Source organism: Chamaea fasciata, unplaced genomic scaffold (assembly GCF_029207755.1).
Source record: "Chamaea fasciata isolate MVZ Bird 193981 ecotype frontalis unplaced genomic scaffold, bChaFas1.0.hap1 SCAF_9, whole genome shotgun sequence".
Lineage (NCBI taxonomy): Eukaryota > Metazoa > Chordata > Aves > Passeriformes > Sylviidae > Chamaea > Chamaea fasciata.
The window spans coordinates 11800234-11824133 of record NW_027094094.1 but is presented as its reverse complement, the minus strand read 5'-3'; the positions used below and the strand labels follow the sequence as shown (position 1 = coordinate 11824133).

The window sequence follows — 23900 nt, the reverse complement described above, 5'->3', positions numbered from 1 at the left end:
CTTTTGGCACTGCTGTAAAAGAAACCACAGATCACAGCAGGGGTCTCATGGTCAGAGAGTCATTTGTTTCAGTTCATTTCCTCACATGACCTGGCTTCTCCTCATACAGACTTGGAACTATTTTAAGATTTTGTCAGGCTTAGCTGGTACACAGCACCTTGCAGGCTGTCAAGATAGTACTTAACAGTTCAGACCAGAGGGAGATTTCTTCCACACGTGCATTTGGTGATGCATTCGGGTTTGCTAATTAAGATTTCTAAAAAAAGACTCAATTTAGTTATGAAAAATGTACAGCATCTTTTAAAAAGGAGCATGTTACTCCTTATGAACTAGTTGTATTTGAATTCTGTTATACAAAGAAATGGGTAATTCCTTGTTTCACACGTGTGAATTGCAAATAAATTTCTTTTATTGAATTTTATTTTTATATGGATAAGAGTTTTATTATTTCAATACCTGTAGTCCCTCAAAATTTCATTTTTTTTGCCTTTGAACCAATAGATTTTAGGCCTGATTTTTTTTCAGAGCAAAATTAGACTTCTTAAGTATTGAGCCTATCAAGTAATTTTGTACAGATTAAAGATGGCAACATATGGCTCTTTGTCCCTTTGCTCTAATCTCTAGATCTTCATTAACAAAATGATGTCTGTTATAAGCATATAACACGTATTTAAATGTTGTCTTTTTTTGGGGGGTAGATAGTACATGAAAAGTACATATGCAAACTTTCAGGTATTTATTATAAAGTGAAAAATCATGTGGAAAGAAACCTGTAAGATGAAAGAGAAATGTAACTTCATGAAAATTTGAGTCCTGAAATTAAAAATTGAGTAAGTTGTTGAATTAATGAGATTGTTGATGCCATGTTTCATGAATACAGACTTTATAGGCTAAAAAAATTAATTTCTAATTAAAATAATTTAGCGCACTTTTTCCTGCAGTAAATACATATTTTGTTTTTGTCCCATACAGCCCAACAGTAGCATTATGAATTGTGGTTTTTTTTAGAAATGTAGAATAAGTTTTGTTCAAGATCTTTTATTATAAATGCCGTAAAACCTTGGCAGTCAGCTATCAGAACACAAATATTTTTATCTCACTTTGAAGTTTTAATACTGAAGAATGTTTGCTATGGAACATATACCATTTAAAAAGACAATTGTAAAGTAAAAAAAAAAATGTAGTATATTTTCCACCACCCTGTTAATAGTATTTTACTGTTTGCTTTAAGCGGATTTTGGAGTATCAGCTAAAAACACCAGGACAATACAAAGAAGAGACTCTTTTATTGGTACACCATATTGGTAAGTGCGCTCTTCTGGTGACTTTTTAGTATGAACTAGGATCTTAATGTTACATTCAATTTGATATTACAAGCTTGATAAATACTGTGTAAATTCATCGATGGTAGAATCTGCTTCTAGCAATGCTTCAGTGAATGTCTGTGTTCAGAACTGTTCTCTGAACAGATCAAAAAGCATTTTCTCATCTGGAACTTTGTTGCTCTCTTTGCAGGATGGCTCCAGAAGTAGTAATGTGTGAGACCTCTAAAGACAGGCCATATGATTACAAGGCTGATATCTGGTCTCTTGGCATTACTTTAATAGAAATGGCTCAAATAGAGCCACCCCATCATGAGCTAAATCCCATGCGAGTGCTGCTGAAAATCGCCAAATCTGATCCGCCCACCTTGGCACAGCCTTCAAAATGGTTTGTATTTTACTGGCAGCTTTCCCACCCCAATGTAAGACATTCCAAGTCATTTGTTTGCTAAATTTGAAGGGCGCGGCCCTGTTGAACTTTGTGGTGTGGCTTTTTGCATTAAGGCAGGTCCATACAATCCCAGTATATCTTTGTACGTGTGTGTATACGTACATATGTCTTCTCACACAAACTGAACTTTTTTTTGGTCTTAGTTCTGTATAGAAGCTTTTATACAGAAGTATTTTACGGATTTTGCCTTGAAATGTACGTGAAATAGCTTTTTTACAAATGTAGTAACAGATCTGAAGGCCATCTAAAAAAGACTGGGTGAAAGGAAACTAAGGCATTTTTATAGTAAGAAAATATTTTAAAAAGCTGTTATCTATTTGCTCGATTTAATGTCTTCACATGATTCAGTTAGATATAACAGATAAGATGTATTACTAGTCTAGAGTAAAAAGTAAATTCTTCTGATAATGGACAGACCTTTTAAAGATTGTATTTGTGCTGTATTGGTCTTGGCATTCCTGTATTCCCTTTGTGTTTTCCTGAATCAATAGCAGGACTTGGAGTTACAGTGTAGATTCATGTGAACTTAAAGAATATTTCTGTTTATATGCTAGTCTGATGTTAAGATAGAAGAACAACCACTGCCTGTTTGCTTGTTGTGTAGGTCATCAGATTTTAAAGATTTTCTGAAGAAATGTTTGGAAAAGAATGTAGATGCAAGGTGGAGTGCAACTCAGCTTCTGCAGGTAGGAAGAGTTAATTGTTCAGAACTGTTGTTTAAAGGCAAGCCTATTGTGTATTTTTTTAAAAGCAGGGCAGTATTATAGTAACTACTTAAATATTTTCAAATCAGGTGTTTGCCCACAATCTGTTTTTAAAATTGATCCTTATTTGGTAAAATTGGATTAAATGACACCAAGCACAGATCAGGTTATTAGTTTAACATATTTTCCTGTAATATGACTAATTACGTCGTGTAAGTAATTATACTTTGATACTTACAATGGATGAAAGAGTTGTTTACGTCTGTGGCCAGTTGCTGACAGGTGTTTTAAAAGCTTTAGTGCTCAGCCCTCCTCTGTAATGCTGTCACTGCAGAACAGCTGAACAGGAATAGATGTGACCAGGTACACTTGATTGTGTTTAACGTCAGCACCCATTTGCTTTATCCACAATCTGTCTGGCATGTGCTGAATAGATTTAAACAGCAGGGCCAAGCAGAGAAAGAAGATTCAGGCTGTAGGATAGGAACAGGTACCTGCTTGCTCTTAAAGAAAAAGGTAGAATTCTAGTTCATGTTAGGAAAAATTGTTGTAAAGACAAAGCCTATTTTTTTCTAGAAAGTGTATTTTCTAGATAAAGCTTGTCAAGAAATAATTTAACTGTGGAACTGAAATGAAACCTAATTCCAAGAAAAATAACCTTTTTAAAAATCTTTCTACTTCTATTCTTTGGATTGTGAAAAAGGTCAGTATAAATGAATCATTTGTATTTTTAGCAAACTTTTTAGACTACTTATACAGTATATTTGAATACAAATGTTTTGATTTTAAGACTTCTGCAGAAAAAATACATTGGAACAGTTATGTTAATTGTCAGTCTTCAAATGTGAGGCAACCAAAGTAACACTTCTCTGAAGTTACATTTCTTTCAGGTTATGATTTTCCTGCTGTTTACCATGAAGGCACCACTTAATATTGTGCTTATTTTTTTTTGTTTTCACAAGCATCCATTTGTTACTGTTACTTCAAATAAACCGATAAGAGAATTGATTGCAGAAGCTAAGGCTGAAGTTACAGAAGAAGTTGAAGATGGCAAAGATGAGGATGAAGAAGAAGAAACAGAAAATTCTCTGGTCAGTTTAAAATTTACTTTTTTTAATATGCTGCCGCCAATTTCTCATGGAGAATTCAGTTTCAGTTGTATTGGCCCAACTTTGCCATCAAATCTTCTAGGGATTACATCATAGAGTATTTTAAACTTATAACAAAATAGCTAGCCAGCAATTTCAAAATTAGCATGTGTGAACTCCTTAAAAACTAATAAATAATAGCTAATAAAGACTAATTTTTTACATGTATTGGTGATATTTTAAAAATGGGATACTGCTTTTTGTGTAAATGATTTTAAGTCATAATGACTGGGTGAATGAGGAAACGTGTGTTTGTACTCCATAAAGTGTTTAAAAGATTAAGAAAGGTATTTGACTGTAACTGTCAAATACTGTAAACTAAGTTTGTGTTTTTACAGCATGGTTATCAAAGAAAAGGAAAAAACCACATATTTTATAATGAATGTAGTTGTAAAGATGCTTTAAGAATCTTGGAGCATGACTGTGGTTGCTCAGAGGGAAAAGCGTGATGTCCAGGGATGGGGTGCAGTTTGCAGAGCGCCCAGGCCATGTGCTCCTTGCGCTTCCCAGAGCTGCTGCTCCTGCGCTGCTGGAGAAGCCAAGTGCTCAAGCAGGTGTCTCCATACCCCCCTCACGCAACAGCACGTTCCTCACGTCCCCTGGCCTTCTTAGTGTGTTGCCAGCCCACCCCGTGGGCTCCCAAGGTGCAGCTCCCCTCCTGTGGATCATCCACCACCTCCTTCCCATGAGCTGCTAAGCCATCCATCCAGGAGGGCTGCAGTGAAGTCCACCCTGGGACTCATCTCACAAGCAGCATTGTAGGAAAGTGTGAGGTAGAGCCCTTCGTGTTACTTACTTGGGGTAATTTTAAGCACTCCTGGGAGATCAACACTAAACTTCTAGAACAATTACGCAAAGAAATATTTTAAATGCAATTTTGACCTAAAAGGAATTGTTTTCTGTATGCTTGGGAAATCCTTAAGGTAGGAAATGCACAATCAAACCTGTACTTGCTGCAACAGCTAATCTAAGATGTTCCCTATGGCAAATCAGAAGCCTGATCTGCAAATTACAGGGTTCTAGCAGTAAATGCAGACAGACAGATATCACAATCACTTTGAAGAGTGAAAGGGCAATTGTGGTTAAAATGATGCCTTATTACTATATTCTTTTGGATGTCTCTATGGAATCTGATAACATTTATTCATATTCTGGCAGTGGCAGTTTCTACAGTGAGATAACTGTTTCTGTTCTAGTTCTGTACTACCACTTAATCAGATCTTCTGGAGGTTTTCACCATTTTAATGGGGTTTCAACATGATTAAAACCAGAAGAAAAGTTTTCAAAGTTTAACAAGGGACACAAAGTGAAGCAGAAGAAGGTCTTAATACTGCATTTTATCGGTGCTGCACTAACTAAAGCTACAGTTTCTTCCTTGCCCAACTGGCACAAAGTTAATCCAACTGTAGCTGAGACTGTTGAGAAGCTGAACTGATAAAAAAAAAGCAATATGAAAAGAAGAGACCTTTGAAGAGTAGCTGATGACCATGATCCCTTTCCCTTGATCACAGTGAAACAATCTGTTCAGAGCCTGTCTGCAGTTCATGCACTTGTTCTGTGATAGTCCAAGTGAAGGACTCTGAGGTTATCAAATTGATATAACTGCGTGGGAATACAAATATTGACCTCTCTTCCCATATTCTTCCATAAAACTGTGCTTTGATTAAATTACAAAATGATTGAATGTTTTTTTTGCTTCAATTTTTTAGCAGTTACCTGCAGAGAAACGTGCATCCTCCGACCTTAGTATTGCCAGCTCTGAAGAGGATAAACTTTCACAGAATGCTTCTGCCCTGGAATCTCTCTCTGAGAAAACAGAAAATAATGCCATTGAGGAGAAAACAACTGGAGATGAATCTGAGGACATTAAATTTAGGAAAACAGCTGATAGCATGCACGATACTCCCGTTAGTGACGTGAAAGTGCAGAACGGTTCTTTGCCAACTGGTGAAGAGGAGCAAGGCAAAATGGTGCCAGCAGAAAAGAATACAGAAAGCCTGGAAAAAATGCATGAGGATACAGAACCCCAGAAAGGTGGTAAAGAACTTGATGTGGAAATAAAGGATGAATCTAACTTAAAGATCGAGAAAGAGAAAGAAAATTCCTCGGCAGATGAACAGACAGAAGATGACAAACTGAAAATAGAACCTGTAAGTGAAGATAGGGTAGAAACTGAAGAAGGCATTTCTACGAAAACTGGTGAAAAAGAAGAGAAGGAGAAAAGAATGGATCTCTTGGACGGTGAGGAAGAAAAGGTCCCTGCAGAAAATAGAGATACAGAGCAAAAGGAAGATGAAAGTGAAGCTCCTAAAGAGGCAGTAGTAGATACCACTGCAGAAACTCTGCCTAAAGCTACAGTTAAAGTGTCTGATGCAGAAAAGGAGCTAACAAAGCATGGAATTGACAACGTTAAGGAGATAGGTGCTATTGCTGAAACACCCATCAGTGATGGGGATAAAATACCTGAGCTGGAGGATAAGCCAGTGGAAAGTCAGGCTAAGCAGGTCCATGAGATAATCAGCTCTGAAGAAACTCTATCAGAAAGCCAAGATAAAGTGATCGAAGTAGACAAGAAACTGGCAGAAAGTGAAAATGAGGGCATCAGTAATATAAACAGCACAGAGGAAGCAAAGATCAAAGACTCTGGAAAAGACATCGTAGACCAGAAGGAATTACAGAACAAACCTGAGGATATTCCTGATAAACTGGTGGATAATCTGACGGGTGTGGACCAAAATTCAGGAGAGTGTGGACCTGAGAATATGCAAGAAAACAACATCCAGGTAGACAAAGAGCATCCAGCAGTTACCTCTGATGAAATAATGAAGAATAAGCTTCCAGATGCTGTCAGTGAACAAGCTGATGACTCTGAAGTCACTCCAGTCCCCAGTATTAGTATCAGCACTGAAGAAAATGAGAAGGTCAAAACAGATAATCAAAGCAATACTGAGACACTACAGCAACTGGAATCGGAGAATTTGAAGGAGAATGATGCGGATTCAGGCACCGGTTCTACAGCTGATAACAGCAGCATTGATTTGAACTTGTCCATTTCTAGTTTCCTTAGTAAAAACAAAGAGACAGGATCAATATCTTTACAGGTAAGTGTAAGCATATATATTTTAATATAAAATCTCACGTGAGTGTAACCCTGAAATTATCTCCAAGTGCTTTGCTACAAAGAAAGGTATTGAGGGAGAAACCATTATGGCACATACATACAAAACTTTGTAGAAACCAAAGTATTGTAAATTGCACCGTACAACAATATCTGGATTATGTGCAGTTATGCTAATTAGCTTCTTACTGTATTGCATAATTTTATAACCTGTAACAGCAAGTGTAACAATATTAAACATCAAGATCTGTGAACGCTTGTAGATCACAGCTGATACTCAAGAAGATCAGCTAAATGCACAGAATTCTTGTTCAATGGGAAAATTCTCATGGAACACTAATCTAATACTGAATTCCTGTCACTTCCATCTTCTATCTGTGTTTGGATTTGGGAGACCCAAAGCAGACATTGTGCTGGATTTGTTTATTTCAGTCAGTGTTCTCCTGTGGTTGTACTGTGTCCATGCAGTTATGTCACTATGAATGAGCTTACTAAGAGGAAGCAAATTCCACACTATGAACTTTATTTGTAGTCTTTGTATTAATATAAATATAGCCATGTTAGGATAGTAACTGTGTAACATGGGCTTGAATGGAGGAAAAACAAACCTAGAAAGACAACCAAAGAGAAAAATCATAGATTAGCATAGCTGTGCTAAACATGAGGGTTTTTGCAGTTCCCTGACACAATGGAGATGGCACAGTTTCAGCTGGGGTTCCTCTGCTCTTGCAATGAAACAACAGCAGCTCTGACAACTAAGACTTCTACAGTTGTTAGCAAGATCATTTGATTTTTGGCTAATATATATCAATAAAAAAATAAACCCACTTGTTTATGGCCAAAGCAGGAGGAAGTAGGTGAGTAAGTTATCCTGTTTCAGAACTGATTTTCAGAATTAAATACGAATTGGTGACTGGAGAAGTCACGATCAAAAGCAAACAGTAAATGCAGCTGTCTTAAGCTCTTGAAAATAAAACTGCATCAGTTCTCCTCAGAGCTTCTGGCTTAATTTTTTTTCTTCTGGTACTTTGGATAATCAATATTTGCAGTTTTCTTCTCTTTACTAAAAAGTTTCAGTTTACTGAAATTTTTCAAATTCCTACTTGATTAGTGAGGCACCTGGTAAGTGAGAAGGACTTTTGATTGCTGTATAAAAGACACTTCCAGAAATATTTGATATAATTCAATATTAAGAAAAAGGGGAGAAAAAGAATATAACCTAAAGAAATACATAATAACTTAAAAATGCTTAATTTAGGAAACTAGAAGACAGAAGAAAACGTTAAAGAAAACTCGGAAATTTGTCGTTGATGGAGTAGAAGTGAGTGTAACCACATCAAAAATAGTTACTGAAAATGACTCAAAAAGTGAAGAAATGCGATTTCTACGGTAAGTGTTTCTAAAAGTAAAATTTTCAAGAGGTTAACTGATATTTTTTTTTTCTTTGAGTTAAACAAGGGGGTTAATGATCTTATGTCAGTTATATTTGGGGATTCATTTACATTTTTTAGTAGACGTGAATTTAAAGTGTTGCCTATTAAGACAATCAGTTCCAAATTAGTTTTACTGGGACCAAGTTGTCAATGGTCCTTTTGTCTTTTGTCATTTTCCATTTCTTTTGTTTTCCCATCAGTATTAGCTGTTCTTTGTCTTTATCAGACGTCAAGAGCTCAGAGAGCTGAGACTTCTTCAGAAAGAGGAGCAGAGGGCCCAACAGCAGCTCAGCAATAAGCTTCTGCAGCAGCGAGAGCAGATGTACAGACGTTTTGAACAGGAAATGACAGTGAGTTTCTGCATTTTGGTGCTCTTAAAATAAGATATCTTGATGGAGTAGGCAGAATAGTGCTAAGAGCAATCAGGTGTTTCCTGCCATGATGGCTCTAGCTTAGCCTTCATTCTTAAATAAAAGCCAGTATTTTCCATTGTGGGGTGCCCAGCTTGTGCTGGGGCTTGGTGTGCTACAGCACTTCACTTACCAGGAATTAGCTTTCTAAAAGAAGGTGCCAAATGATTTTTACAGAGTAAAAAGCGACAGTATGATCAGGAGATAGAGAACCTGGAGAAGCAGCAGAAGCAGACGATTGAGCGCCTGGAGCAGGAGCACACAAATCGCTTACGGGATGAAGCAAAGCGCATCAAGGCTGAGCAGGAGAAGGAGTTGTCCAAATTCCAGAATGTGCTGAAAAACAAAAAAAAAGAGGTAAGAGATGATGCTAATTCAGAAAACAAGGAGTATGGGCATAGCAAACAGTTGAGATTAGGTTTCCCAGAAGCCTTGTCATGCCCGTGCTGTACTGAGGTGTGGAAGTGTCGCTACCAGTCAGAATTGTTTCTTTTGTTTAACTGCCTAAAGTGAAATACAAACAGCTGACAGGAAGCTTAAGGTATTGATTTAATCTATAAAAGATCATCAAGTTAGAAGATTTTATTTTTTCACAGACTATTTAATAAAATATTTTCTCCTAAATACCAAATCAAGGAAAAGTATTTTCATAAAGACTATGAAAAATATTTGAACTTTCTACTTTAAAAAACCCCAGCTATAGTTACTTAGTAAATACTTAACAAATTAGAATTTCAAAGACAGTTTCAGATATGTTTAGTTTTTGTTAATTTGTTAGATTTTTTTATTGAATGTGTGCAGTAATTGTTTAGAATTTCTCTATATGAAGTGACAGCAGTAATATGGATTTGGTTTGTTAGCTCAGAAAGGAAAGCCAGGAGAGAGAAGTCTGATTAACCTAAAATCTTTTACAGTTAATTTCATAAATATCATACAGCTAAGGCAAAAAGACTGACACTGACCACTGGTGCAATTAATTTACTTGCATTGGTTTAAGAAAAGGTGATATCTTTCTATATGGATTTTGCATCTTAAAAGCTGTTTTATTTCATTTTTGGTTCAATTGCATAGTGCCCATTTGTATGTAAATAGCTCTAGTGTTTGCTCTAATAGTTACTAGACTCAGAAATTTCTTTAGAGAGCTGAACTGTCAAAGCTTTTTGTCAACGCATAGAATGATCCTGTAGCACAAATCCTGTAGCATTGAAAAATAAGTTGTATTCAGTTTAAACTGTATGCTCATATGTAAATAACAATTTTTCTTCTTTTGTGATACCTCTTGCATTTTGAGTCTCTCTCTGTTCACTGGTGATTGGGTCCTACATGGGAAATTGGGAGAATTTTACATATTGCTCTGAGCTAAAAGCAGTTCTTTCACAGACACAGGAATAGCATGTGGTGATTTGGACTCTGTTTTCTGGTGATGCTTCCACTATTAAACAAACAGGCATTTGTCTCTGGGTGCATAGATTGTGTTTAAAGCTTAAAAAGGCGATGTACAGTTTGAAGGAAAATGCAGCTGCTGCTCTAAAACTATCCATGTTATATTGGAGTGTACAATGCTACATTTTTGTAGTTCTGAAAAACAAAACTCATCAGCAAATTAACAGATTAATAGTCAGTTGATTTAGCCAGGTTATATTTAGAATCTTTCTGCTAATCTTGTCTAATTCACCGTGTACTGAAGCACGTTCCATCCCAGCATACGTGTCACGAAAAGTTTCTTGAAAACACTCTTATTTATTGGTGAGTTTTGCTTTAAATTCTTCAGAACCAAACACAACCAAATAATGTTTTGTTTGCTTGTATGATTATTTTGAAATCATAAGCTGTGTCGATGTCATTTATGGTCAGAGGCACTAATAATGGCATCTTATAAATTCAGGTTAGAAACTGTGTCAGAAATAGCTGGTTTTCAATGGAAGTTATTTCAAGCTTCCAACCCTTTTTCACAGCTTTATGTGAGGTAACATACTCTGTAGTCCTTTTGCCATAGCGATTCAAGAAAATACCACTTTTGCAGGTGGTGGTTTTCTTAACTATTGGCTCTCCTGGCAGCTGCATGGAAGCACAAGCGAGGCACTGCCATTTCTGAGGGCACTGGGCAGCATTTGCATGCAAAAAGCACTGGCACATCCCTCCTCTCTGCACTGCTGGCATGCATAAAGCACCTATTGTTCTTTCTCTTTTCATAAAGCTCTTTCACTAAACTAACATCCCTACCACTGAAGTAATGCATGCTTCCCACTACCTCTAGTGCTTGACCTGCATGTCCCTATGTTCACAGTAGTGCTTGCTGTGGAGACAAAGTGTTCTTTTTGCCACCTTCTGCATGCTTATATACACTGTAGGTTTTTTGTGAAGTGGAGAAAGCACCAAAAGAGCTGAGAAAAGAGCTCATGAAACGCAAGAAAGAGGAGCTTGCACAAAGCCAGCATGCTCAGGTAACAACGGCAGCTTCAAGCTACTAAAATACAAAAGGCAGCAGTATTCACACAGCTTGATGATTTCACTTCTTGTTGTTGTTGAGTGAATATGGAACTTAACTCAAACTAACCCTACAGACTGCTCTCTTTCTTCAAGTACTCCCATATCACATTTTGCACTTAACTGGGTAGAAATGTAGGAGCAGCAGTTGCCAGGTTTGTACTGTCAAGTGTAGGATTTTGTGTGCTCTACTGAAAAAGAATGGTATTTTTCTACAGCAAGTTTATTTCCAGTGCTTTTATGAGTGGTAAGTACTCCACGGGTCCTTCAAATTTTAAAGGTTATAGTCAGAAGGAAGTTTTGAACTACACAAGTGCAGAGGAGGAAGATGTATCTAATATGTAAGCATGAGACATCTTGTTGATAGAAGCAGAATAGATTAGGTAAAATGTTATTTAAATGTCAAAGTGTAGGTGTATGGAAACTTTACAAAACATCTGTGATTTCATGCCTTCAGACTTGCTGCTTTTCTATGATCCAGCTAGAAAGAGGGCTAGTATTTCAGAAAAATACTGGCTTTTTGATGGCCATAGCTTGCACAGAGGGAGTTCGAACCACAGCAGAGCAGGTTTGGATTGAGTAACTTAAAGATTAAATGTTTATGTGAGTGACCTAGTAGAAAATAATAGCAACTTTATTCGATTATGTGTTTAATTTAAGAAGGGATTTCCCAGGATAGAAGGTGATTGAGTTGCAGCACTTTCCCCATACCAAAGATACCTGCCTCTAAACTTTTTAAGGAAACAAAAATCTAATTTTTCATAGTGTTTGTAGTGACATGATTAATTTCCTTTGCTGGTTTCAATTTGTTGAAGAGAGATGAGAGATTTTAAATGTGAAATACCCTTACTTGGAATGATAAGTACTGAACAAAGTACAGCTGTTTAGTTTTAGAATATCTAGAACTTCCATCAGCATAGATGTGTGATTAGCCTTGACATTTCAAATGTTTATTACTAACGTATGGCAGATCTATTTTTTTCCTTTATTTAAGAATAGAAATACATTTTACTATATTATGACACAGAATTACATTGTGTCCCACAGGGTGTTGCTCAGGTTATGATTCAGTCTTTTCAGTTGTCTTCATGTACACTTTTCAACGCACAAATGCAGGATGTAAGTCTTAATGCAACACAGTGAAAGTTTATCTTCCTAATTTTCCAGATGTGTGTTTTCTCCTTCTGCTCATATGTGCTGATCAATGTCACTACTGTCTCCAGACTGGTTAGCACCAGTTTAGGTAATTGTGCACTATCCATAGTCAAAAGATCCAAAAGACAGTACTCAGTCTGAGCAAGACACTGAGGGTTCACACATGCAACATGATATTTGTTCAGCACATGTGAGGAACATTGTGTGACTTGTATGCTTTGTGTGCAGTGAAACCATGTCTTTTAAATATGATTGAGTTTATTTTAAGATACTTATTGGGCACAACCAAGTGGTACTTCGAAAAACGTTGACTGCCTTGAACTGTCTGCCTTTTAACCACCCAACACATTCTTTACTAAAGTCGGTGACATTTATTTTATGTGATACTTGAGTAGATATGAGAAGTGGAAAGGCCAGCGTGTTTCCTGAGATTGCCTAGTTTATCTTACAGCACTAGCAGGTATAAAACTTCATAAGAGTTACTCTGTAGAGAGAGCAGCAATGATATGTAAATGATTAAAAGTGTAAAGCTCAAGCATAATCACTTTTTGACCATGGCTACACTAGAACAGCTTTCCCTGACTCCCTCCAAATCAAAAATCTCCCAGAAAATTAAACAGTGTTAATTATGTATCTGCACCCTCAGAATATTAAACTTGTAGTCTTTTTATCCTTTTCAGGTATAAAGGGGAAAAAAAGTATTTTTTGTCACTCCATGAATTTGGTTAGGTGTGTCTGATTTAATTTACGGACATCACCTTCCAGCTCTTTTTGTACCCTCAGGTCTGTTACTCTCAGCTTAATTCACCTCTGGCTTTTTGTTACCTGCCTCAGTGGAACTCTGCTGTCCACTAAGAGACATGAAAGCCTCATCTGTTAATTATTCTTGTGAAGATGAAAACCAGGATTCCTCTGGTCATAATAAAAAGTACTTTAAATGAACATTTAATTCCATTTTTTATGGACTTCAGCAGCCCACCTTGGCTCTGCAAAGGTCCTGCCATTGTCTTTTCTTTTGACCTTGATACTGTGCTAGAAGCATCTGATTCAATTTCTTGTTCTTATAGTGGGTGTGAGAGTGTGCGTTTGTGTGTGTATGTGCATGCTTGCATGCTCATAGCTGTGGCTTTTAATAGTTGCAAAGAAGAAAGGCAGCAGTAGGTCTTGGGGCACGGGAGGGGGACTCAGTGCTGCCTGCTTTTCATGATGGGATGTAACAGTGATACACCTGGAAAATGGGAAAGTGCAGGTGATAAATCCCTTTGTGAGGAGCCAGCTCAGCTCAGGTGTGAGCAGGTTAGGGCCCTGCAGAACCATGGGGTGTCTGCACAGTGGTCCTGCAGAACTCCCAGCCTCAACAGCCTTGCCCTAAGGACAAGATAAACCACACAGATCTGAAACCCAACTGTTTAAATAAATAGGCTTTAACTAATCACCAAATGCAGAATAACCATACATACCTTTATTCTCTTACATACCTGAATAATTAACCCTTTTTAGAATGAGATCAACTTTAGGTTGAGTATTGTCTTTGCTAGCTCTGAACCTGCAATTTATTCTGAGGGGAGACAAGAGATGGAATTAATTGCAGATAGCTGGCTGGATTGTTACCTTTGGTCTTATTTCTGAAGGTATTATATTTAAACATGAATATGCTTTTACCCACTCTGTACGTAAAAAATAGAAAAGATGGATAATTTGAGAGCCAAGGCACGCTAGCTCAAACTTTCATAGATGTATTTGTTTTCATATATAGCTAATGCTGAGAGAACTGGGAGTTTCAACAACATGTAATGTGGTTAGAAGAACCCAATTTAATTTACTTCTATTGTTTTTTACCAGGAGCAGGAGTTTGTGCAGAAACAGCAACAAGAACTGGATGCATCTCTGAAGAAAATAATTCAGCAGCAGAAGACAGAACTGGCCACTATTGAACGAGATTGCCTCAACAACAAACAGCAGCTCATGAGAGGTATCCAGCACCAGGCTCTCTCTTCGAAACAGGCACTGGTGGTTTAGTAAAACAATGGTCTTTCTTCACTTTTTGAAGTCAAAAACCTTCATGACTAATCTAGAACTGCAATAAAAACATTTGCTATGAAACAGAATTATTTTTAAAATGCACTTGTAGGCCACTTCTGAACATACACCCAGGGGTTAGGAAGTATGGGATGGGATTGCAATCCCTGAACCAACCTTTCTCTTTCTTCCAGCTCGTGAAGCTGCATTCTGGGAGCTGGAGGAGCGGCACCTACAGGAGAAACACCAGCTCCTCAAGCAGCAGCTCAAGGATCAGTACTTCATGCAGAGGCACCAGCTGCTTAAGAGGCATGAAAAAGTCAGTGTTGACTTTGACACTTTCTCTTGTGTATTATAATATCCATTATTTTAATCAAGTAGTGTTAGGATCTCTCCTGGTGCTGCTTGTTTGCACAGGCAAGACCCAAACGAGTATTTTGAAACTGTTACGTGTTCTATTGAAATTAAAAAAAATTCTTAGTCATCTTACTTAAATACCTTAATAGTATGTAGAAGTATAAATAATGATATTTTCCCTTTTGATTCCTCTAAAAAAGACCACCAACCAACCACAACATCAATCTTTTACTATAAAAAATATCAAATTCTGCTTATCCACCAAAACCAATTTTGATTTGTGTTTAAACAAATCTGTTCAGAAGTAAATAATCCTGGAATTAAATGAGCAGAATGAACTTGATTAGCTTCTGGGCAAGTAGCTGACAACTATCTCTTTATAGCTAAATCCTTATTTTCCACAAGGCATTTTGGTTTTTATAGAATATACGAAAGCAAATAGTTCAATTTCTGAAAGTGTAAACCAGTAGGGAGGTGTTTGAGGATCTCTTGGTGATCAGAGCATGAACAGCCTCCACTGAAGGCTTGTTCTGTCCACTCTGGTTTATCCCATGTGGGCTGTTGCTTTCCCCAGCTTTTGCAGCAAACTGCCCCTCCACAGCCGTTGCCCAGAAGTTCAGTCACGCAAAAAGGAGTTTCTCCTTTTGAATAACAGGCTTTGTAAAAGGCAGTGCAGGAGTTGAGTAGGCGCTGGTAAAATGTATGTGTATTTACATTTATTTGAGAATTTTCTTTGGGTTGGGCAAGATCCAGAGCTCTCTGGAAGAAGTCCCTCCTCCCCACTGTTACTCCTGGGGCTGGGAGTGGTTTCTGCCGAGAGGCACTGACTTACACAGGGGACTTATTGATGAAAAGAGATGCACACTGTATAACATCGCAGTTACTGTGTAACATTTCCACGTGGTTAACATTTCAGGAAACAGAACAAATGCAGAGGTATAATCAACGCCTTATAGAGGAGTTAAAGAACAAGCAAACTCAGGAAAGAGCCAGACTGCCTAAAATCCAGCGAAGTGAAGCAAAGACTCGGATGGCCATGTTTAAGAAAAGTTTAAGAATCAATTCATTTGCCTCTCCAGACCAAGATCGTGAAAAAATTAAGCAGGTAATTAATAAATTAATATTTGATAGTTTTAATAGTGTAAATGCTGAATGTGATGTAAATGTGAGGATGGAATAGAGCGCAGTCTCACTAGTTCTCAGATGGTGGTACCTAACTGGATTGATGCATTGGGTGTGGTCAGAGGAAATCATCCTTCCCTGCTGCTCTGGGGAGACTCTTCTGAAGTGCTGGGTCCAGTCCTGGGCTTCCCAGTACAAGTCAGACACAGATTTATTGGAGCGAGTTGGGGCCTTGAAGATGGCTGAGAGACTCAAGTGTCTTGACATGAGGAGCCACCTGGAGTACCTGGAATGCTCCAGCCTGGAGGAGAATAGGCTCAGGAGGGTCTTATCCATATCTGTAAGTACCCAACAGAGGGAACAAAGAAGGTGGAGCCAGACTCTTCCCAGTGGTGCCCAGTAACAGGGTGAGAGGCAGCAGCCAAAACCCAAATACAGAAAGTCCAACTTCAACATGAGAAAACATTTTTTTAGTGTGAAGATGGTCAAACACTGGACCAGGTTGTGCAGAGAGCTTGTAGAGATGCTCAGAACCCAACAAAACACAGTCCTGTGCAGCCTCCTGGTGACTCTGCTTTAGGTAGGGAGGTTGATCTTTGCAGGTCCCTTCCAACCTCAACTGTTCTGTGATTCTGTGAAACATTTTTAAAGGTGCTTGATTTTTGTGAGCTTTAGAACTAAAGCTGTAGGTAGGTACTCACTCACTCTTCAAAAGGGAATGCTGTGCAGAGGTTGAGACATTTGCTTTCCAGTGATGCACCACAGTCACAAATCATGGTTTCATATGGTGAGCACTGGAAGGATGAAAAATGGGGAAAATATGGTCTCCTGTAGCTGTTTAACGCCAGCCTTAACTAGTGCTTGCAGCTGCCCTGCTGTGTCACAGCTTCAGAGGGAGGTAATTTCAGGAGTCTGGAAGTGAAATGTGCTGCATTTTAAGGAAAAATCAGAGTACAGACAGAGAAATGGAATTAAAATTGTAGGGCACTTCCTTTGTAAGAATTTGAAAAAGAGAAAACTATTGGTTAAATCTTCTAGAACTGTTCTTCTCAGTATGTGTTCATTCTATTAGATGCAGTTCTTTGACTCATGCAAACTGTTTTATTCAGAGGCACAAGACAATCTTTTTTTTTTAATTTTAGTTTGCTGTTCAAGAAGAAAAGAGGCAGAAGAATGAGAGACTGGCACAGCATCAGAAACACGAAAACCAAATGCGGGACCTTCAGTTGCAGTGTGAAGCAAACATCAGGGAACTGCATCAGTTACAGGTTAAAAATAGATGATATTAAATGACCATTCAGTGAGAAGATTTAGGTTAATACCAGATGCAGGCAAAGCAGAAACATCTTTTTCTTAATTTTTACTGTATAGAGTTTTTTCAACTTTGTTTTCAAAGGCCTGCAGTGCACTGCTTTGCCAGATTCATATGTTCCCATCAATTAATGAGGAATCATTTTAAATGCAAGAAGAACATAAAACAGAAGTAGATGATCACTTCTGGAATATCTGTCAAGTTCCCAGGGCTATTTTCTGTAGACAACTTTTCCTTTTAACCTGATTTTGCTGGAATGTCATTAATCAGAACAGAGGTAGGCAGCACCAGGCATTACCCACGAGAAGTTTGCAGCAGTACAGGAATGAGGAGGTTTTTACCAAGTGCTGCCACTTGCATGTGAGCTTCTGGAAGGTACTTAAAGGAATTCTCTTCTTGTGATAAGGAGCTCTGATTTGTCTCTTTTGGTATGCATTTTGTAAAAGTTTCTGCTGGATACCAGAGGCCAGATCTCCTTTTCTGTTAAATCAGCTTTTCCCAGTTTCAGGGACACAAGGCAGTTTTAAAGCATTAACTGATCACCTGCTGATAACCTTTGCTTAGAGAAATCGTGCAGTGACCAATGAAGCTCATTCTACTCTATTCACTTTCTTATATCCTGCATAAACAGTCCCTGGCTGTGCCACTAATATGCCCCAGCAAATCCCCAAGTACCGTGGGAGCCTTGTGAGAGTTTCAGCTCCAGTAAAATTGAGCAGATTAGGGCTGCTCTGAGCTTTACAAGGACACTGGCCCTTTGCTGCACTCAGGTCTAGCCAAGTGCTTATTGTTTGTGTGGTTGTGGTTCTGTACTGTGCATCAGACCCGTTTGGTACTGGAACTCTAGAAACACAACCATTGCAAACTGCTCTTAAAAAAGTGCAGAGACTTGAAGCCAAATAATTGGTTTTTTTTCTTGTCATGCTTCAAAAGTCATCTGAAAGTGAGGCAGATGCCCAGGTACCTTACTGAGAGAAATGTGAAACTGAGGTGTGGTTTGAGCACACTTTTCACAGGGCAGTCCTGAGGCTGCTTCTGCAAACACATTTGTCTCTTCTTTAAGCTCCATTTATTTGTGTCAGCTCTTAGCACCAAGAGCTGAAATATTTCCAAAAAACAGCTTCCTTTTTAATGTAATTGGTTTTAATAAATTATACAGACTGTCTTTAAAAAGCAGAGCAGAAACGCTGCCTGACCTTGAAAAGCATCATTAGGCAGTGAAACACAGTTTTGAATAACACCCTCAGCAGCTGCCTTAATGATGCTCAGCAATGTATTTGGCTTTACCAGTGTTTCTTATCTCAATTGGCTCCGATAGAAAGATCAGCTTTTGAAAATGCAGCCTCGTAACATACTCTCATCTTGTAATTATTCACGTCACTATTTACACGGAATAAGCTAATTAGAAAGAATTAGGACAGCATATGTCACTGTACCAATGTTGAGATGCCTAATCTGAATTAGTTTTACATAAGGATTATCTTGTTTTAAGAATGAAAAATGCCATCTACTGGTTGAGCATGAGACTCAGAAGCTAAAAGAGCTGGATGAAGAGCACAGCCAAGAACTGAAGGAATGGAGAGAGAAATTGAGACCGAGAAAAAAGGTAAATGGGAGCAGTTCATGAATCAGGAAGTTATCAAAGGTTTGATCTAGAATATACAGACAGTACAAAAGTGTTGCAGAGGAGGAGAGTCAAGCTGCTGTACAAAGCTGTTGCAGTTCACTGTAAAATTAAAGATATTAAAAAATTGCATAAGCTGAGCAAAGGGCAGGTGCACCAAAACAGGCTGGGTGTTACCAGCCTCTTTGTAGGGCTTCCACCTGCAGCACATGAGTGCAGATTTGCATGGAAAACTTAACTGGAGGTAAATCTGGGGTTAGGAATTTATTTCAGAAACCCGTAACTTCCTACAAAAATTGAGTGACATATAGCAGACGTACAGCTTGTGGCAGAGGTTGGTCTTGGGGGATTATTTTATTTTAAAAGGGAACGTACTAGAGTTTCACACAGTTCAGATAGATCAGACAAAATGTCTCCACAATAAATGGGTTTCTTGTACTTTGCCTTGTTAATCCTGTGACAATCTGATTTTGGTTTTAGATGCTGGAAGAAGAATTTGCCAGAAAACTGCAGGAACAGGAAGTTTTCTTTAAAATGACTGGAGAATCCGAATGCCTTAATCCTTCAACACAAAGCCGGATTTCCAAATTCTACCCAATCCCCAGCCTTCACTCCACTGGGTCCTAACTCTGGGAACTTCTGTAGGTTTTTTTCGTGTTTGGAATTCTCCCTCCCTACGGTCTAAACTGACTTACCCGCAGTGTATGAACATTGGGGACCTCACTGGTCTTGTTTTCAGTGGAGACAATCAGTGTCAGGAGCGGTTTCTTCACTCCCCTGAACAGAAGAAACGAACCAAGTGTTGGTGTACAGTGGTATTGTTATGTCCTTCAGATGTTTCAAGACTAAGTGGGCTTTTTATCCCAGTCTCTAAAAGTACGTTACCTACGGTTTTGACTTTAAGCCTGAAATATTAATTATGCTCCTTCTCATCACAAAAGAAATGGTTTCTCATCTGAACATTTAAATGGTGTAATATTAGTTCAGCTACTGTGTTTTTTAAGCATCAGATTTCTCCACGAGAGAATTCCACAATTGAAACTGCCGTGAGAGGTTTAAAATTTCATAATGTGAGCAGTGTCTTCATAGCAAGGACTGAAACTAATTACTGAGAACATGCCAGTAATCAGAAAAACAAACCCTTATGTTTAAACACAATTGGCAAAAGCAAAAGCCTTTGCAACTTCTTTCAAAAGAAACCTCTGGCATGAATTAAACTGAGCTGATCTCCATGACGTGTTTTGTCCATTAGTTCCATAATGAAATGGGGTGCTAGTTTAATTAATACAGTGCCTGAAACACTTAGATATGCTGATCCTGGCAACAGGATAAGGTTTTGTCATTTAAAAACACAAAACTCCTTAGCATTGTTATTACTGTACAAAACAAGATTTCTTGCTGCTACTGCCATTTTTGTTGTAAATCCTCACCCTAAAATATTTTGCACTAAAATATGTAAAGGTGAAAAAAATGCTAACTTTAAAATGCACAGTTTATTATTTTCTTTAGCTATTACATACAGGTGGTTAGTTCTACAAATTGAAAAACTGTAGAATGTATTTTTAAGAAAGCAGTGTGCAAAATGCACGTGATTTCTCTAACTGTACCTGGAATGCGTAGAGCCATTGTTCTGTTCTTACCAAAGCATGTTCATTTGAACTCCATCATAGAAGTGGAGGTGGATGGTCATATTTATAAACTACCATGGCTAAAGTCTGATTTCACTAGACGTGTTAGATTCCTTTATTCCTTTTTTTTTTTAATTATTATTTTAGTCATTTTATTTTAATGAAAGATTTAAGTTAAATATATAGACAAACTCCTTTATGAAGCTGGGTGTTTTGCTTTTGTGTTGCCACCTACTAACATAGGCAGGTTTTATTTTTTGAGTTCCTAGATGTACCATAAGTTATTTGCCTGACTGATCTGTAGTGGGAAATCTGAACTGTCTCCTGTAGCGGGGTAGGGAAATGGAGCTGTATTAGGTCACTTTTGCTGCACTCCTTTTGGTGGATAGAGATTGAGTCATATCAAGACAGTGTTATAAGCTGTACTTGGGTATATTGGAGCTCCATTTGTAAAATAGTATTTGCTTTCTGTCTTTTGAGGCCTGACTTTCTCTTATCTCCTTGGGCATCAACTGCACCTGTTTTGTTTTGCTTGCTTGCTTTGACTGTGCAACTGGTGCCCATTCCATGGCATTCATTTCATGGGAACAGTGTTGCTGCATGGCAATGAACTCAGAAATTAACATAGGACTTTAATCAGCTGTGGTTGAAACGTTGGATGCCGAAATCCTTGGACGTTGAACCGATACCTTCTCAATGAAGACACTTAATTTACAGCACAGTAAAAAGAAAATTGGAAAATGCATGTTTTAATTTAAATTTTGTAACTTTTTGATAGCATAATTACTTTAATAGCTAGCCTTAATTTCTGGCATTTTATTATTTTAAATGTGTATTGTGTATTGTTGTAAATTCACACACCACATCTCTAAAATGTCCTCTGTTGCTAAATGCAAAGTTTTTTGAATTGTTTGTTTAGTTGGGAGAAAAAAGTCTTTGAAGACCTTTTGCTTTTTAAGCTCCACCTTCATAAATTGACTGTTACTAAGATAACATTAAATAATCTTCATCTCTATTTAACAGAATTTGTTTGCAATTTCATATGAAGTAGGCTCAGTGCTTTACCTGGGGAGTAGGCAGGGCAGGCAGATTTCCTCTTTTGGATTACGTCTATGTTCATCCCTATTAAGTCCTCACAGGGAAATGTTAATAATCTTCTTATGTTTTGGTAGTTTCAGTGATACATTGCTAATATGTATTGGCATTCTTGTTTACCTCTGTCTGAATCTCTTACATCTTTTATTTGAAGATCCTTTTCACACAGGCCCTGCAATCTGATCTCATTGTAAATTGCACAAATAACTGTAACTGAGCTCTGGGATGAAGGGAGGGATCAGATGTGGCAATGGAAGCCTTGCTCAGGTCTCCAGGTGGGGAGCCCTGTGAAGCACTTGCAGCCTTGTGAACTGGGCTGAGAATTGATACCAAGCGTGAAAATGTTTTCTGAGTGATAACAACAACTAGCATGGGTACTTACACATCTAGACTGATAAAATTTGGTTTAAGAGTTGCAGAATGTGAGAGAGATGTTCCAATATTGTATCAGTGTCAGAAAATTCAATTCAAATTAATTTAGTCTCACAAAGGCCTAAAAGACATCTCCTGAGATGTGAAATCCAATCTCGGTACTATCTCATGTCACCTCCCTAATGAATGTTAGCAGCCGCCCCATCTCCAGGGTGGTGAGGTGTGTTTTCTGCAGCCAGAACAACGTACTTTCAAATTCTTACTGTTTGGCAGATCTCACTGTCCCCATACACTTCCAAAGCTGACCACAAATCAGTATTTGCTCACCATTGTGTTTTACTACATTGTAAATTCTGTCCACAGGAAAATGAGCAAAGGCAATAAATATCTGGGTTGCAGTACTGTGTGTGGGTTGTCCTCCTGTGTTTACAACTGATCCTGATGGAAAACCTGCCTGCAGGGCCTCAGCTTCACGCCATGTGCTTCTTGAGTTCTGGACATGCATTTTGGCACTGCTTAGGGCATCTGGGGAGATCGGGGGCTAAAGTTCTTTGGCTGCATGTGGTGCCCCTGTTTTTAGGAGATTCTGGCTGAGGAGGGCTTACCAACCCAGGGGAGAATGGCCTGTGGCAACCTTTGATCTTCTGAAGTTTCAGGGGAATTTTGCTGCTTATTTTATGATGAAATACTCCAGCATTTGATCCTGATTCCTATTAAACAGGTGTTTCTTCTCCAAGCACTCTGCTGTTGCTGGTCTATGCATGAGAACTACATACAGCATGTAAAGATACAGTACTGAAATTATTATGATTGATTACGTAGGTCCTGATTTGTAAACACCTTCTGAAGGAAAACCTTTATTTGAATTGGCACCTGAATTCAAATCCCCTGGTAGCAGGGCTGCACTGTCCTGACCATCAACATTCACTCACAGTGATTTTTCACATCACATTAAAAACTGATGTTCAGTCGGAGATGTATCCTTTTCTCCAGGTAATCTTTTAAGCTAATGTTTTTTAAAATTGCATTCATGGGTACTTAATATCTAATCAATCACATAGTTAAACAAATTATTCTTCTGTTCCAGAGGACTTTATGATAACTCCATTCTACTGAATACTTTTCCTTAAAAATTGGAAACATAGCACCTTAACTAAGACAGAGCTAAGCAAAGCAGCAATGAAATTGCTTTTGTGCCACCATGTCTTTTGTGACAGCAGTATCACACAGGAAGCTTAAGATGATTCTCCAACTGAAATAGTATCTGCCTTGCAAGTATTTCAAGCTTGCTTTGGTATAGGAAAGATTCAAATAAGGTGTTTTAAATTCAGGCCCTTGAGTCCACTTTTAGGCAGCCTGATTTTCAGAGCTGTTTTGCAGCTGCAACTCCCAGGACCTCAGAAATACATCGTTGCTGAAAACTGAAATGTACAAATAAGCTCAGTGCTAGTTGCTTCCACTGATCTACTGCTTCTTGGTTCATCTGCTGCAGGCAAAAGGGGCAAGTCTGAAGACAGTGACTCTCTGGTTGCTGGAGGAAAGGACGTTGGGGAGTGTTTAGGACCATCGCTGTGTTGATAAGTTCTATGTTAGCATTTACACTCTGGTCATTTTACATCAAAATCTGTACTTCTGGATCTCTGAAACTTCTTTGCATTGATGTGTCCATGCAAATTTCCCATTCCTATTTCCCGTTCTCCATTCTACTTCTGCCATCTTCACAGCAGCTGAAGTAAGATTAGAGAGAATGAACCTTCCTTGTTCACAGGCAAGCCAAGGCCAGGATGCCTGTGATTTCTCAAGTCTTGTGAAAGATGAGAACAGATAAAGGGAAGGAGAAGACAAATGAAATTATGATGTTTCTTTTACAGAACTTTTATTTGTTCTGCATCCCCTTTCTCCAGCTCAGTCCTCGTGCTTTGTTTCTGTAGCTCCTTTGCACATCTGGTGTTTGGGCAGTCAGTGATGCCAGAGGAAAACCCCTTAAGCACAAACACGCTCAAGCCCAACCCATGAGAAAGGGCTCATATGCTTCCCCTGTACTGAAAGCAGAAGGGAGTGGCTGAGTCCTGAGTTACCCTGATTTAACAGTCTTCCACAATTAAAGTTAGGTGGTAAAGCCTCTTTGGTAATGAGAATCAGT

General features: G+C 38.3%; 1 protein-coding gene across 3 annotated transcripts in view; it reads left to right on the top strand.

The window, feature by feature from the left end:
* Window positions 1–22155, top strand: part of SLK (STE20 like kinase) — a 47480-nt gene extending 25325 nt beyond the window's left edge. Inside the window, exons 5-19 of one of the 3 annotated variants that reach the window (XM_066190971.1) lie at window positions 1232–1304; window positions 1516–1710; window positions 2378–2459; window positions 3440–3568; window positions 5338–6726; window positions 8002–8132; window positions 8403–8526; window positions 8764–8943; window positions 10938–11030; window positions 14071–14200; window positions 14442–14566; window positions 15521–15709; window positions 16869–16994; window positions 18531–18644; window positions 19143–22155. In XM_066190971.1, coding sequence (XP_066047068.1) covers window positions 1232–1304; window positions 1516–1710; window positions 2378–2459; window positions 3440–3568; window positions 5338–6726; window positions 8002–8132; window positions 8403–8526; window positions 8764–8943; window positions 10938–11030; window positions 14071–14200; window positions 14442–14566; window positions 15521–15709; window positions 16869–16994; window positions 18531–18644; window positions 19143–19289 — 3227 coding nt within the window. In that variant the 3' untranslated portion in view covers window positions 19290–22155. Of the gene's footprint in view, window positions 1–1231; window positions 1305–1515; window positions 1711–2377; window positions 2460–3439; window positions 3569–5334; window positions 6727–8001; window positions 8133–8402; window positions 8527–8763; window positions 8944–10937; window positions 11031–14070; window positions 14201–14441; window positions 14567–15520; window positions 15710–16868; window positions 16995–18530; window positions 18645–19142 lie in introns of all 3 variants that reach the window. The other 2 variants (XM_066190970.1, XM_066190972.1) reach the window with 2 other exon arrangements.
* Window positions 22156–23900: the final 1745 nt, after the last annotated feature.